The sequence below is a fragment of the Pleurodeles waltl genome, chromosome 1_1 (assembly GCF_031143425.1).
Source record: "Pleurodeles waltl isolate 20211129_DDA chromosome 1_1, aPleWal1.hap1.20221129, whole genome shotgun sequence".
In the NCBI taxonomy this organism is placed as follows: Eukaryota; Metazoa; Chordata; class Amphibia; order Caudata; family Salamandridae; genus Pleurodeles; species Pleurodeles waltl.
In genome coordinates this window covers 899652852-899666421 of record NC_090436.1, presented here as the reverse complement: position 1 = coordinate 899666421, position 13570 = coordinate 899652852, and the positions used below count along the sequence as shown (strand labels likewise).

The following is a 13570-nucleotide window of genomic DNA, read 5'->3' as shown; positions in this document are numbered from 1 at the left end:
TAGTCGCGACATTGTCCAGGGGGGCAGGAGCCCAGGAAACCCCGGATGAAGGTGCAAGGAAGCTGCCTCCGGTTGGAAGAAGCTTGGAGTTCTGCAAGAAAGAAGAGGACTAGGAACTTTTCCTTTGGAATACAGATGTCCCACATCGCGATGAAGCTTGCAGAGGTGTTCCCATGCAGAAATACCGTAAACAAGTCTTGCTAGCTGCAAGGGTCGCAGTAGAGGTTTTTGGATGCTGCTGAAGACCAGGAAGGACCAGGATGTCGTCTTTTGGAGGAGGAGACAGAGGGGGCGCTCAGCAACTCAGAGAGCCCTTGCAGAAGCAGGCAGCACCCGCAGAAGTACCCCAACAGGCACTTAGAAGAAGAGTGAACCAGAGTCCACGCTAAGTTACAAAAGGGGGTCCCACGACGTCAGAGGACAACTCAGAAGGTTGTGCACTGCAGGACGGAGTGCTGGGGACCCAGGCTAGGATGTGCACAAAGGAAATCCTGGAAGAGTGCACAGGAGCCGGAGCAGCTGTAAATCACGCGGTACACAGCTTTGCAGTCTAGCGTGGGGAGGCAAGGACTTACCTCCACCAAACTTGGACTGAAGAGTCACTGGGCTGTGGGAGTCACTTGGACAGAGTTGCTGTGTTCCAGGGACCACGCTCGTCAGGATGAGAGGGGACCCAGAGGACCAGTGATGCAGTCTTCTGGTCCCTGCGTTAGCAGGGGGAAGATTCCGTCGACCCACGGGAGATTTCTTCAGAGCTTCTGGTGCAGGGTGAAGGCAGGCTACCCTCAGAGCATGCACCACCTGGAAACAGTCGAGAAAGCCGACAGGATTAAGCGCTACAATGTTGCTGGTAGTCGTCTTGTTATTTTGTTTCGGTTTTGCAGGCGTCCTGGAGCAGTCAGCGGTCGATCCTTGGTAGAAGGTGAAGAGGGAGATGCAGAGGAACTCTGGTGAGCTCTTGCATTCGTTATCTGAAGAATTCCCCAAAGCAGAGACCGTAAATAGCCAGAAAAGGAGGTTTGGCTACCAAGTAAGGAGGATTGGCTGCCAAGAGAGGTAAGAGCCTATCAGAAGGAGCCTCTGACGTCACCTGCTGGCACTGGCCACTCAGAGCAGTCCAGTGTGCCCCTAACACCTCTGTTTCCAAGATGGCAGAGGTCTGGGACACACTGGAGGAGCTCTGGGCACCTCCCCAGGGAGGTACTGGTCAGGGGAGTGGTCACTCCCGTTTCCTTTGTCCAGTTTCGCGCCAGAGCAGTGCTGGGGGATCCCTGAAATGGTGTAGACTGGCTTATGCAGAGATGGGCACCATCTGTGCCCATCAAAGCATTTCCAGAGGCTGGGGGAGGCTACTCCTCCCCAGCCCTCACACCTATTTCCAAAGGGAGAGGGTGTAACACCCTCGCTCAGAGAAAATCCTTTTTTCTGCCTTCCTGGGCCAGGGCTGCCTGGACCCCAGGAGGGCAGAAACCTGTCTGAGGGGTTGGCAGCAGCAGCTGCAGTGGAGACCCCGGAAAGGCAGTTTGGCAGTACCCGGGTTCTATGCTAGAGACCCGGGGGATCATGGAATTGTCCCCCAATACCAGAGTGGTATTGGGGTGACAATTCCATGATCTTAGACATGTTACATGGCCATGTTCGGAGTTACCATTGTGATGCTATACATAGGTAGTGACCTATGTATAGTGCACGTGTGTAATGGTGTCCCCGCACTCACAAAGTCTGGGGAATTTGCCCTGACTAGTGCCAGGGTGCCCCCACACTAAGTAACTTTGCACCCAACCTTCACCAGGTGTAGGTTAGACATATAGGTGACTTATAAGTTACTAATGTGCAGTGGTAAATGGCTGTGAAATAACGTGGATGTTATTTCACGCAGGCTGCAGTGGCAGGCCTGTGTAAGAATTGTCAGAGCTCCCTGTGGGTGGCAAAAGAAATGCTGCAGCCCATAGGGATCTCCTGGAACCCCAATACCCTGGGTACCTCAGTACCATATACAAGGGAATTAAATGGGTGTAACAGTATGCCAATGTGAATTGGTAAATTTAGTCACTAGCCTGTTAGTGACAAATTTGGAAAGCAGAGAGAGCATAACCACTGAGGTTCTGGTTAGCAGAGCCTCAGTGAGACAGTTAGGCATCACACAGGGAACACATACAGGGCACTTACTATGAGCACTGGGGCCCTGCCTGGCAGGGTCCCAGTGACACATGGACTAAAACATACATACAGTGAAGTATGGGGGTAACATGCCAGGCAAGATGGTACTTTCCTACACACGCTTCTTGCTCTGCATATGCTAAAATGTCAGCCCAGCCCAAGCATGCATGCTGAAAGGCCCTACCAGTGCAGAGGCAGAATGAATGCTATGCAAAGGCCTCTAATTTATAACAGACAACATATAACAGAGAGCATATAAGATTATGAAACATAACAATGTGTGTCCATAGCAAAATGAAACAAATAGACCTTCAGTGTGGGGCTAACTTTATTTATTCCTTACTCTAAACTACAAATATGGTGCCTTCCGTCCTTCAGGTTCAAATAAATGTAAAACATGATACATAATGTTTGAACATTGTTGCTGTTGCTTTTTATTTGTTAAGCAGGCTTTGCACGATGCACATATTCCATATTCTGAACGCATTTCATATTTTTTTCTCTTGTTTTTAGATCACAAATCATGACTGTCCATTATCCTTTGGAGTCTCACTTCAGAATCTCAGTCTGCAGGTATTTTAGTCTTCGTATTTACAGATTGACCTAGTTTCTTTTATATAATAGTTTAGGGAATGCCATCATGATAAAAAAAAAATTGTAAGTTACAGTTAAGTATCCATAAAACGATGTTACCTCAGAGGTGGGGTGGGAAAGGGTCTAACACTGGTTGGTAAGGTCATGTGTTAGCTGCCACTTCCTCATTGCGCTTGGTGGTATAATACATTCTGTGCTGTGGGAGTGAACATGCTACACTCAGTTGGTCATCTTTCTAGTTCCAAACTTGTTTACACCTTTACCTTATGGTCCAGAAGCAGAAAATTCTGCTTAGCCTTTGAATTCAGAAGCAGGCGCATTACTGTTTTACAGTGTGAATCCTTTCTGGATTCAGGTGCTGTGCATAATTCTGTCATCTATTGGTTGAGTCGTGAATTATCTTTTCTGTAGTGCTTGTTTTTCTGTGCATGGTCGTCACTGAGCACCATTTAGTGGTATGTTTCTCCTTATATGGCCTCGGATGTGTGCTCCAGAAAGCCCTTGCGTGATTGTCATCCTAATGTTCTTTTTTTTCTGCTGCTGGGTCTGCAAGTTATCGAAACCAACATGGAAGGAGTTAGAAAAATTGATACAGCACCTCCCAGAGCAACACAGAAAGAGGACAAAGACGTTAATTCTTGAGGGCAAGATTATTTCAGACACCTGCCACAAATAGTCCACGGGAGGCAGCAGACACTGAGGAGGCAGATGTGCACGACACTAAGGTTCAAGCTGGAAGTACAAGTGTCAGTCATAAATCTGCCCTTTGCAAGGGGTCATCTGTTCGGCCCTGCAGTGAAAGAGGTGCTGCAACAGATAAAACAAGCATTTGCAATGCAGTGGGTCTTGCGTTTGCTCGAGTACGAGCTATTTGCATTGTAAATTCCGAACTGGACATTTCTAAAAAGTAAAACAGAAGTTCGCTCGCAGTCAAACGTATTATTTGCAAAAATGCAATTATCCACGTAACAGGGTCGATGTGATGCAAAGCACTAAACTACTGCCCAACGAGATCGCACTGCATAGGAACAGAAAACAATATTCCAGAAACCATACGGAAAACACAGAGCCTCGAATGTTTTCAGTAGTTGCCCGGTGCGCATGAGGAGGGCTAAACACCAAAAAAGGCATGACGTATGCATGCCTTCCACTAATGAAATGAAGTGAATTTAAAAGGCAAGCCCTCAAACCAACCAAACTGATGAGGGTGAGGTGGGCGTGGCTAAAAGCCAGTAGAGAGATTACAGCAGTGACAGAGCGCTTTGCGCTCAACCCTAAAAAAGACCATGAAACAGTGAAGGCAATTTGAACCATGTAGCTTCGGGGTGTATTTAAGCAAGTGACCACACCAACAACAATTGGCAGGGGTGTTTTCCAGCCAAACACCTCCCAGATGTCCTTCATTAAACCAGGTGGCACACATGTTGCAACGCTGCAGTGGAAGTGAAACAGCCGTTTTGCTACAGAGCAAGGGGAAGACTACTGATCTCAAAAGGCACAGAAACAGCAAAGTGAACCCCTTGAGCAGCGTTCCCAAAACACAACACCAGTAATGGGCGAAATAGGGTGATTCCACCACAGATAAGGGGCAATCACCTCAGGCAATTGGCTACTGAACATTATAAAAGTTGGATATTGATTCATATTGCCCAGAAAATCACCTCCAGTGCCAGCGAAAGCAAAGAGTACCACTTAGGAATGATTACCTCACCTGCAGCAAGAAGTAAACTAACTTCAGTTAAAGCAAACTGTAGAAAAGGCCTTCAAAAGGGAGCTCAACAGCAGGTGTACTCCAGGGACTTCATAGAACCAAAACCAGTTCAATCCTTACAATCAGTATTAGAACTCAGACTACTAAACAAATACACCAAGATGCAGCTGTTCAAAGTGATCACACTGAAAGAGGTTATACTGTTACGAACAAATTGGGACTACATAGCTACTGTAGACCTCAAGGACATCTACCTTCACATACTGATAAACCCCAAACAGAACAAGGTCCTCAGAATTATTGTAGACAAGGTACATTATCAGTTCAAGGTACTACCCTCTGGGATAAAGTCTGCATCCAGGATCTTCACAAAGTGTTTGGCAACAGTAACTGCACACTTAAGGAAAAACGGATACATGTATACCCTAGCTGAATGACTGATTTCTAAAGACGATATTGAAAGCCCAATACCAGAAAAACATTCAGACACTCCACAAGCTTATGTTCACCATAAATCAATAAACTCATCCCCAATCCCTCAGCAAGAAAGTGTTTCCAGGTGCAACACTATATTCTACCAAAAGGGACAGTCTTTGACAGTGAGGACAGTAATTAACAAGCATGATGGGGTCTTGTGTACCAGTCTTTCCATATGCCTGATTACACATGAGCCGATCCAAGAGGGACACAGAATAAATGGTCACAGACCGTTGGGAGGACCTAGTTGTTGTTAAACACAGAGCACAGAGGGATATACAGTGTTGGAAAATGAAACCATTACCCTGGTCAGACCCTTCTAATTACCAACTCCTTCATCCCCTCATTACCACAGATGCATCCCACATAGGGTAGGTGGCACACAAAGGAAACCTGAACTTCAGGGCCAGTTAAGCTCGATTTAGGATGTAAAGCATAAATATGGTGGAACTCAAACAGTGTTCCTGGCTTTAAAAACCTTTTACACCTAGGCAAAGGAAAGCCGTATCTAGGCAGACAACACAACTCTGGTGTTCTTCCTCAGCAGGGAAGGGCGAGGTCATATGCACTGTTAATACTGTTGCAGGACATATGGAAGTGAATCATACAGAGACCCATAACCCTGATAGCCGTACATCTGCCAGGCGTACAAAAGGTAGAGGAGGACAGACTAGTAGGCAAACAAGTGACTTAAACGAAAGGACACTGAAACAGCAGGTACTGCTAAAGGTATTTCACAAATATGGCACAGCAGACCTAGGCCTGTGTGCAACCTCAGAAAAATCAAAATGTTAGGAAACCTGTCCTTGTAAGGCTGTTCAGGGAAATTTGCATTTGCTGTTCCCCCAATTCCTCTGATAACCACTAGTGAAAAACAAGTGCAGCCAATTACCTATGACGCTGATCTTAGTAGCACCACAATGGGTATGTGTATTTCAGATTTAATTCTCAGACCTAGTGGATATTTCACAGGGAGAAATATTCAAGCTACCACTCTCACAAGACTGCTGACAGTGTAGGAGAAACCGGTCTGCCACCAGGAGCCAGCCAGCCATAACTGGCAGCCTAGCTCCTGGTGACTTAAAATTCAGACATCCGGGTTTCTCACAGAGAAGCATGTAGGTCCAGAGGGAAGCAAGAACAAGCATGTGAAACTGCAGTGGTGCAAAGTGGAACAAATATGTTCACCGGTGCAACAGGGTAGAGGTCATTGACAATAAAAATCTGATAGTGAATTCGAGTTGCAGATTCCTTAACTTAGAACTTCCCCCAGGCGTCAGTCTGGATCCAGAGATTTTTCTTGAGCAGTTCCCCTGTGCGCTTTCAGGTGGCGTCGGTCGGCTCCGCATCTGTCGTAGACATCGTGCTCGCCAGATATGCCACGGACCTACATAGGCGCCACCCCGGCGTGTTGACATCAACTCTTTCCTTTCTGTGACAGCCTACGTGCATATCTGAAGAAGAGCTACCCCTAGAGTCTCATTTTGACTGGACTTTTCGACTTTTGTTGAAGATTTTTTTAAATTCTGGTGTGTCGAGATGTTGTCAGAGAAGTCTGGATTCAGGCCTTGCGACTCCTGTCACCGGATGATAACTGTGACTGATCCGCACCTTGTGTGTCTCTGGTGTTTGGGAGCGCGACCACGACCCAAAGTTGTCCCTAGGGTGCCATGCCATGAACATGAGAGCAGTCCCTGAAGCTACTAGCGGGCCAGTGCTTGGCTTCGCATCGCTTTCCTTTGAGAGGAAGGTCCCGAGACTGCTTGCAGAGCTCACACTCTGTGTCATCCCACTCCAATTCCTCAGGATGTTTGGGTAAGCACAAGAAAAAGTCAAAGAAGAGCAAGCATTCTCAGTCTTCGCCCCGTTGGTAGGCTGATGTGACATGGGGAAAGGAGCATCTGTTTCTCTATGCCTGCGTCTGCAAAGCCTACTTCTGGGTAGGCTCCTTGTCTCCCAGAGTTTCTGGGAGCTGGAGCTACCCCTGCCCAATTACATGAGTTTTACGAGGCCATGCGCATCATCTTTGGACAGTCAGAGCCCTCTGGTTCTCTACTGGTAGCTTTAGCCTTGGTTCTGGAGGGCACCCAGAGATCCGCTTCTGGAGCTGAACCGGCATCAGTTGTGCCACCTCGATCTTCCCAGACGATAGTTCAGACGTCTATGCTCTTGATGCCACCCAGGCCCATGGTTGCCAATGATCCCATACGCATTCCCCACTCCGACACCGAGCTGTACCGGCATCGCGCAACACCAATTCCTAATTAGGTGGGTACCTTCCTCTCTAGGTCAGATCCTGACCCTCATTCTTATGGCTACGGTGGGAGTTTGAAGGGGGTCAGTGGACCCTTTAGAATACCACCTTGATGACTCCATGGACTGGGCTGTGGACCTAGTTGAAGCCAGTGATCTGGATACTTACCCTGATGGTTACATGCTTTCTCCCACTACCGTGGCTACGGAGGAGGGAGCGTCTTTTTCCATGGTGGTGAGGAGGATGGCCGAGGTCGTGGGTCTCGAGCTGCCTTCTGTGGCAGTCAGGACTAAACTCCTGATTGAGGTGCTTCAACCCCGGGATTCCTCTTCAGAACCCCTTTTGCCTTTTAATGATGCCCTCTCCGATGTCCTGCAGGGGACCTGGTCCAAACCCAGCTCAAGGGCTCCTGTTCATAGGACATTTGCCAGCAGCCATAGACGAATGCCTAACTCAACACCCAACCCCAAGAGCTTGGTTATCCAAGCCTCTACTTACCCAGGCACTTTCCCTTCCACACCCCAGGATAGGGAATCGGCAAGACTGGATAGGCTTCTGTAGATGTTTTCTTCCTCCAGTCTGGCATTGTGGTCTATGAACACTGCATGCCTCCTGGGCCCTTATACTTTATGGGACGTGTTTGCACAGATGCTGCCACAGGACGCTGAGGAGGCCCGGGCCATACTCTACTAAGCCATTGCTGATGGGAGAGACGCAGCCAAGTTCACAATACTGTGTGGACTGGATACGACCGGCAAACTAGGTAGATCGGTTGCATCAACAGTGGCCTTGAGGAGCCGCGCTTGGTTGAGGACGTCTGGCTTTTCGAGTGAGGGCAAAGCTGTGCTTATGGACATGCCTTTCTGTATGAGAGTGCCTCTTTTGAAATGGTCACCCTTCACTTTCTGCCTGGTATCTGGTGCAATTTCGACTGCAAGTACACTGGGTCAATGCTAAACAGGTCCCCAGTGCCAGATCTCTTTCCTCCAAACTGCACTGTCATTTTTCCCAATTGGCAACATTTTACCTACCACTACAAGTCCCTTAGTAAATGGTATCCCTGGTACCTATGGTATGGTGTACTAAAGGAAGGCTCCTGAGGGCTGAAACACAAATTGTGCCACCCTCAGGGACCTTCTCACTAAGGGTGCACCATGCTGCTTTCACAGTTGTGTGTTTTGGTGCAGTACGAAAACACAACATGACATACAGCCTGTGTGCCCTGTCCCCTTTACACTGCATGCCATATATGTAAGTCACCCCTCTAGCAGGCCTTACAGCCCTAAAGGCTGGGTGTAATATATTACATGTGAGGGCATACCTGCATGAGCAGATATGCCCCTGCTATGTCTTTGTTGATTCTCAGACATAGTAAGTGAGCGAGGAAGCCATTATAAGTACATTTGCTGGACACTGCTCATTACGAGTTTCCCAGCTACATGATGGATTTACTGAAGATAGGGATGTTTGGTAGCCAACATCTTGTATTAATAAACCCTCTCTGAATCCAGTGATGGATGATTTAATACCTGCACTCAGAGGGCACCTTGGAGGTGCCCCCTTGTTGGAAAATGGCCTTTCTGAAGGGTCACCCCAATTTATTTTCCTTCCTTATTCTTTTTCTGACTGCATTTTTTGCTGGCTTTAGGACTCTGGACACTATTGCCACCCAATGCTAATGTGCTCTCTCCCTAAAAACATGGTAACATTGGCTCATACCCAATTAGCATATTTAATTTACTTGCAAGTCCCTAGTAATGTGCACTAGATGTGCACAGGGTCTGTAAATTCAATGCTACAAGTGAGCCTGCAGCACTGATTGTGCCAACCACATAAGTAGCCCTTTAACCATGTCTCAGGCCTGCCATTGCAAGGCCTGTGTGTACAGTCTCACTGCCACTTCAACTTGGCATTTAAGATTACTTGCCAAGCCTTACTCTCCCCCCTTCTCTTCATATATGTCACTCCTAAGGTAAGGCCCTAGATAACCAATAGGGCAGGGTGCTATGTAGGTAAAGGGCAGGACCTGGACGTATATGTCTTACATGTCCTGGTAGTGAAAAACATATAAATTCGTTTTCCACTGCTGTGAGGCCTCCTTCTGTCATAGACTAACATTGGAACTGCCCTCATATACCTTTGAGTGGCAGATTCTAATCTGGAAGGAGTGGCCCTGTCATGCTTAGTATTGCCAGAATGGTAATAGAAAATCCTGCTTACTGATGAAGTTTGATTTAATATTTTTATTTTAGAAATGCTTCTTTTAGAAAGTGAGCATTTCTTTGTACTTACTGCCATCTGTGCCTTGCAGCCTGTCTCAAATCCACATATTGTCTCTGCTGGTTGGCAGCTCCCCTTTTCATTCCACCCAGACAGCCATAAACACAGGACACTCAGTCACATCTGCATACTGAATGGGACTCCTTGGGCAGGAAGGGTGAAGGGGCTCCCTCTTACTTTCAAAGGTCCGAGGCCTGCCCTCACACAAAGGACTGATAACCCCAAGAACAATCTTGGCCGACAGGACTGGGCTGCAAGGGGAACTTGTGCACTTCAAAACCACGATTTGAAGTTTCCCCCACTTCAAATACATTTTTGGGTATATAAACTAGGTCTCTGACTCCACCAAATCACACACTTCTGCTCCTACACCTACACTCTATCAGAGGAACTGCCTGGCTGCCCAAAGGATTCATCTGAACTGCTTTGCTGAGAAGGACTGCTGTCCTGCTTATTCCCCTGCTGGCCTCTGACTCTGCTGGAAGGACTCTGCCTTCCTCCTGAAGTGCTCTCCAAGGGCTTGGATTGAGCTTGCCTCCTGTTTCTGAAATCTCAGGGCTAACAAAGACTTCACCTCTTCAAGAAAATCCTCATGTGTCGAAAGTCGAGGCAAAGCCTGCAGAAATAGACGTAAAGCCTGCATCGACCGGAACACAGCACCAACTCCCAGACGGAAAATTAGACGCATGGCCTACTAGATCGTGCAGCACCTGCTCCTTCTACCAGCGTGTCAAGGATTTTAAAGCATCTTCCTTGGGTGTTAAAATATCCCTGTATCGCGATGAGGAACCAAGACTGCGCTTTTGAAAAACAAAGCAACCCTTTGCACTGTGGAAAAAAACAACACATCGTCTGTGCTGTGCTGGAAAATCTGATGCAGCACCTTATTTTTCCACGCATTTCCTGCTCTACGGTCTCCATGTGTTATATTTTACGCATCCCAGGTACTGTGGGTTACAAAGAAACAACTATTGATTTCTAAGGATTGACACTTTTAAACCTTTTAAAAGTGATAATTCAACTTGTGCTTATTGGATCTTGGTCGTGTTCACCTTATTTTATTCAGATAAATATCTATTTTTCTAAACCTTTGTGGTGTATTTTTGTTGTGTTTTCACTGTTACTGTATGATTTATTGCATCAATACTTTAAACCTTGCCTTCTAAGTTAAGCCTGACTGTTCAGTGCCAAGCTACCAGAGGGTGGGGTGGGCACAGGATATTTGGGATTGTGTTGTGACTTAGCCTGACTAGGATTGTGGTCCTACTTGGACAAGGGTATATACCTCTGCCAACTAGAGACCCCATTTATAACACCCTTGAAAACCTACCAACTCCTAGTGTGGACACTGACTTCTCAAAACAGTGCAGCCAGTTCTGGACCCCTGAAGGGAGAGCCAACACCCCTGAGAGCTCAGCACAAAGTCTTGCTTTGGGCAGAGGTGCTAACACATCGTCTAGACAGGATGGACATTCCAGGGCTGGGAGCTTCAAAGGCGTTGCTGCCTTTATAATGCGACCCAGGCCTCTCCAAATGGTAGAGAAGGCCGACCCCCAGTTGCTGATCCCACTTTCGGCAGACGGACTGGTGGGACCATCAGTTAAATTGGGAGGAGTGCGCACTTCATGCCAGTCCCACCTCTAAGGCAGACGAGCTGAAGTGAACACTAAATTCTAAGTTCCTCCATCTTGTTAGGAAGGAATTAGGCCACTAGGGGTTAGGGTTATGCTCACTTACCAAAGGAAGTGACACCGCTTTACTCACCTATGAGCAGCACAACTTTGATTGCCCCCAGTCTCCCTTGGTTAACATTGGGCACCCAATGCTGTGTTGGCACTCTGCACCCGGCGGCCCCTGTGTCACAGAGTGTACGTTTCATGCCACTTTGTGCGCCCCCCCCCCCCCCCCCCCCCCCTGTTCTTCACTCAACCCCAGGACAACGATCCCTGACATAACAGTACTCACCTGTGAGCAGGACATCTTCATTCACCTCCACTTTCTATTAGTTAACATTGGGCACCCGACTCTGAGTTTGACCTCTGCTCCTGGCCGCTTCTGTGCCTCTGTGGGTTTACTCTTGGAACTGATTTGAGCCTTTCCTGGTGTTGGCCTAAAACCCCAGGAGTGGATTTGTAAGTCGTGTACTTACCTGCAAAACTGCATTTGTGTTTTCCTCCCATAGGTTAACATGGCTGAACTGAAATATTCCACTGTTGATTTTTGAAACTGCAAAGTTTTTATACTTGACATACCTGATTACGAAGTTCTTGGGTTTAAAACATATATATACATTTTTTTTTTTTTTTCTAAATTGATCTTGGATTCATTTGTTGAATGTGAGTCTCATTTATTGCCTCGGAGTACAACAAATGCTTAGCATTACCCTCTGATAAACCTAACTGCTCTCCCACGCTACCACAAAGCAGAGCATTAGTCATATATACGTTTGCCTCTGCAATACCAATTGCGAATCCTCAAGACTCTCTGCACAGTGTACTTCATTTTAGTCCATTATATATAGAGACAGCTTCAATGACACCTGTCTCTTCAGAGACAAAGCACAGTCACTGCTCGAGCGCTTTAAGAAGTCCTGGGTTATAAACCAGGTCCTTGGGCTTCGCAGCTGCCCCTTGTCCCCCTCAGTCTGCTTTTCACCCATTTTGTGGCTACATAAGGGTCACCCAACCACATCCTTTTCCCTCCAGCTGCTGCGCCACATAGGGCGCACAACCTCTACAGGAATATGGGACACAATGCCCTTGTGGATCAGAAGGCCAACACTCTGCCCAGTCCACCGCCCCTCCCATTGCTTCCTCCAGACCTTCCTAGTCTGGTGCTCCCCCATCAGGGACCATTGGGAAGCAGGATTTGTCACCACCTGCCCTGCTCGCAATCCATCACGTCACACAGGTGGGTTTTGCAAATAGCCTAAAAGGGCTCCTTCCTCCCCTTCGAGGCTACCCCACCATCCTACGATAGCTTAACGCAGGATCACCTGGCACTTCTCCACAGGGAGGTTATGGCTTTCTTGATCAAGGGAGCCATAGAGAGGGTCCCTGTGGCAGAAGTAGGTTGTGGTTGTTATTCTCGCTACTTTCTGGTGCCCAAAAAGGACAAGGGCTTCTGCCCTGTCCTAGGTCTTTGGTCCCTCAATCTCTTCCTCAGGAAGGAGAAGTTCAAAATGCTCACACTGGCTCAGGTCCTTTCTGTGCTCTTCCCAGGAGACTGGATTGTAACGTTGGAATTGCAGGATGTATATTTCCATATTCCCTTCCTTCCTGCTCACAGACATTACATGTGTTTCATGGTAGGCCACAAGCATTTTCAATTTACCATGCTCCCCTTTGGCCTTTTCAGCGCTCCCGTCTGGTGTTCACCAAAGGGATGGCAGTGGTCTCAGCTCATCTGCGCAGGTGAGGGGTTTCAGCCTTCTCCTTACCTTGATGACTGGCTGTTTATGGCAGGCTCAACCCAGACTGTCGTCTCCCACCTCTAGACTATGGCGGACCTCCTGCATTTGCTGGGGTTCACTGAAATAATGTTGAAGTCACACCTGACTCCCTCTAAGATGCTCAGTTTTACCGGAGCTGTTCTGGACACAGTGGAGTTTCGGGCCTATCATCCCAAGTGGCGAGTCCAGGATATAAAGCTATGATACCAATGTTTCAGCCCCTATCCTGCAGGTGACACATGCCAGATGGCATATGCAGGTTGTCCAGTGGGCACAGCATCAGGTGAATCTTTCCGACATGGTCCAGATCTCAGAGGGAACTGCACAAATCTGCGTGGTGGCTTTTGAACCACAGATCTGATAGTAGTGACAGATGCTTCACTCCTGGGATGGGGCGGCCACACGGGAGAGGCAGAGATCAGAGGCATCTGATGCTCTGTACCTCTGGACACGGCTGGAACATCAGGTCATTTCCCTGGTGGTTCAACATGTGGCAAGTGTAGGAGGCTGGCTCAGTTTATGGTGTACACCTATAGTGTAGCACCCTATACTTAGTCCAGGCAGCCCTTAGTCATAGTGCTTAGGCATCCTAGGAGGGGTCTAAAGCATTTGTCATACCACACAACCAATTACAAGAAAGAAC

The 13570-nt window shown here is 47.7% G+C and overlaps 1 protein-coding gene across 2 annotated transcripts in view; it reads left to right on the top strand.

The window, feature by feature from the left end:
• The window catches only part of VPS13A (vacuolar protein sorting 13 homolog A), a 1844906-nt gene that overhangs the window by 187408 nt on the left and 1643928 nt on the right, over positions 1-13570 (top strand). For both annotated transcript variants that reach the window (XM_069230089.1, XM_069230094.1), the window contains exon 7: positions 2674-2733. In XM_069230089.1, coding sequence (XP_069086190.1) covers positions 2674-2733 — 60 coding nt within the window. The remainder of the gene's footprint in view (positions 1-2673; positions 2734-13570) is intronic.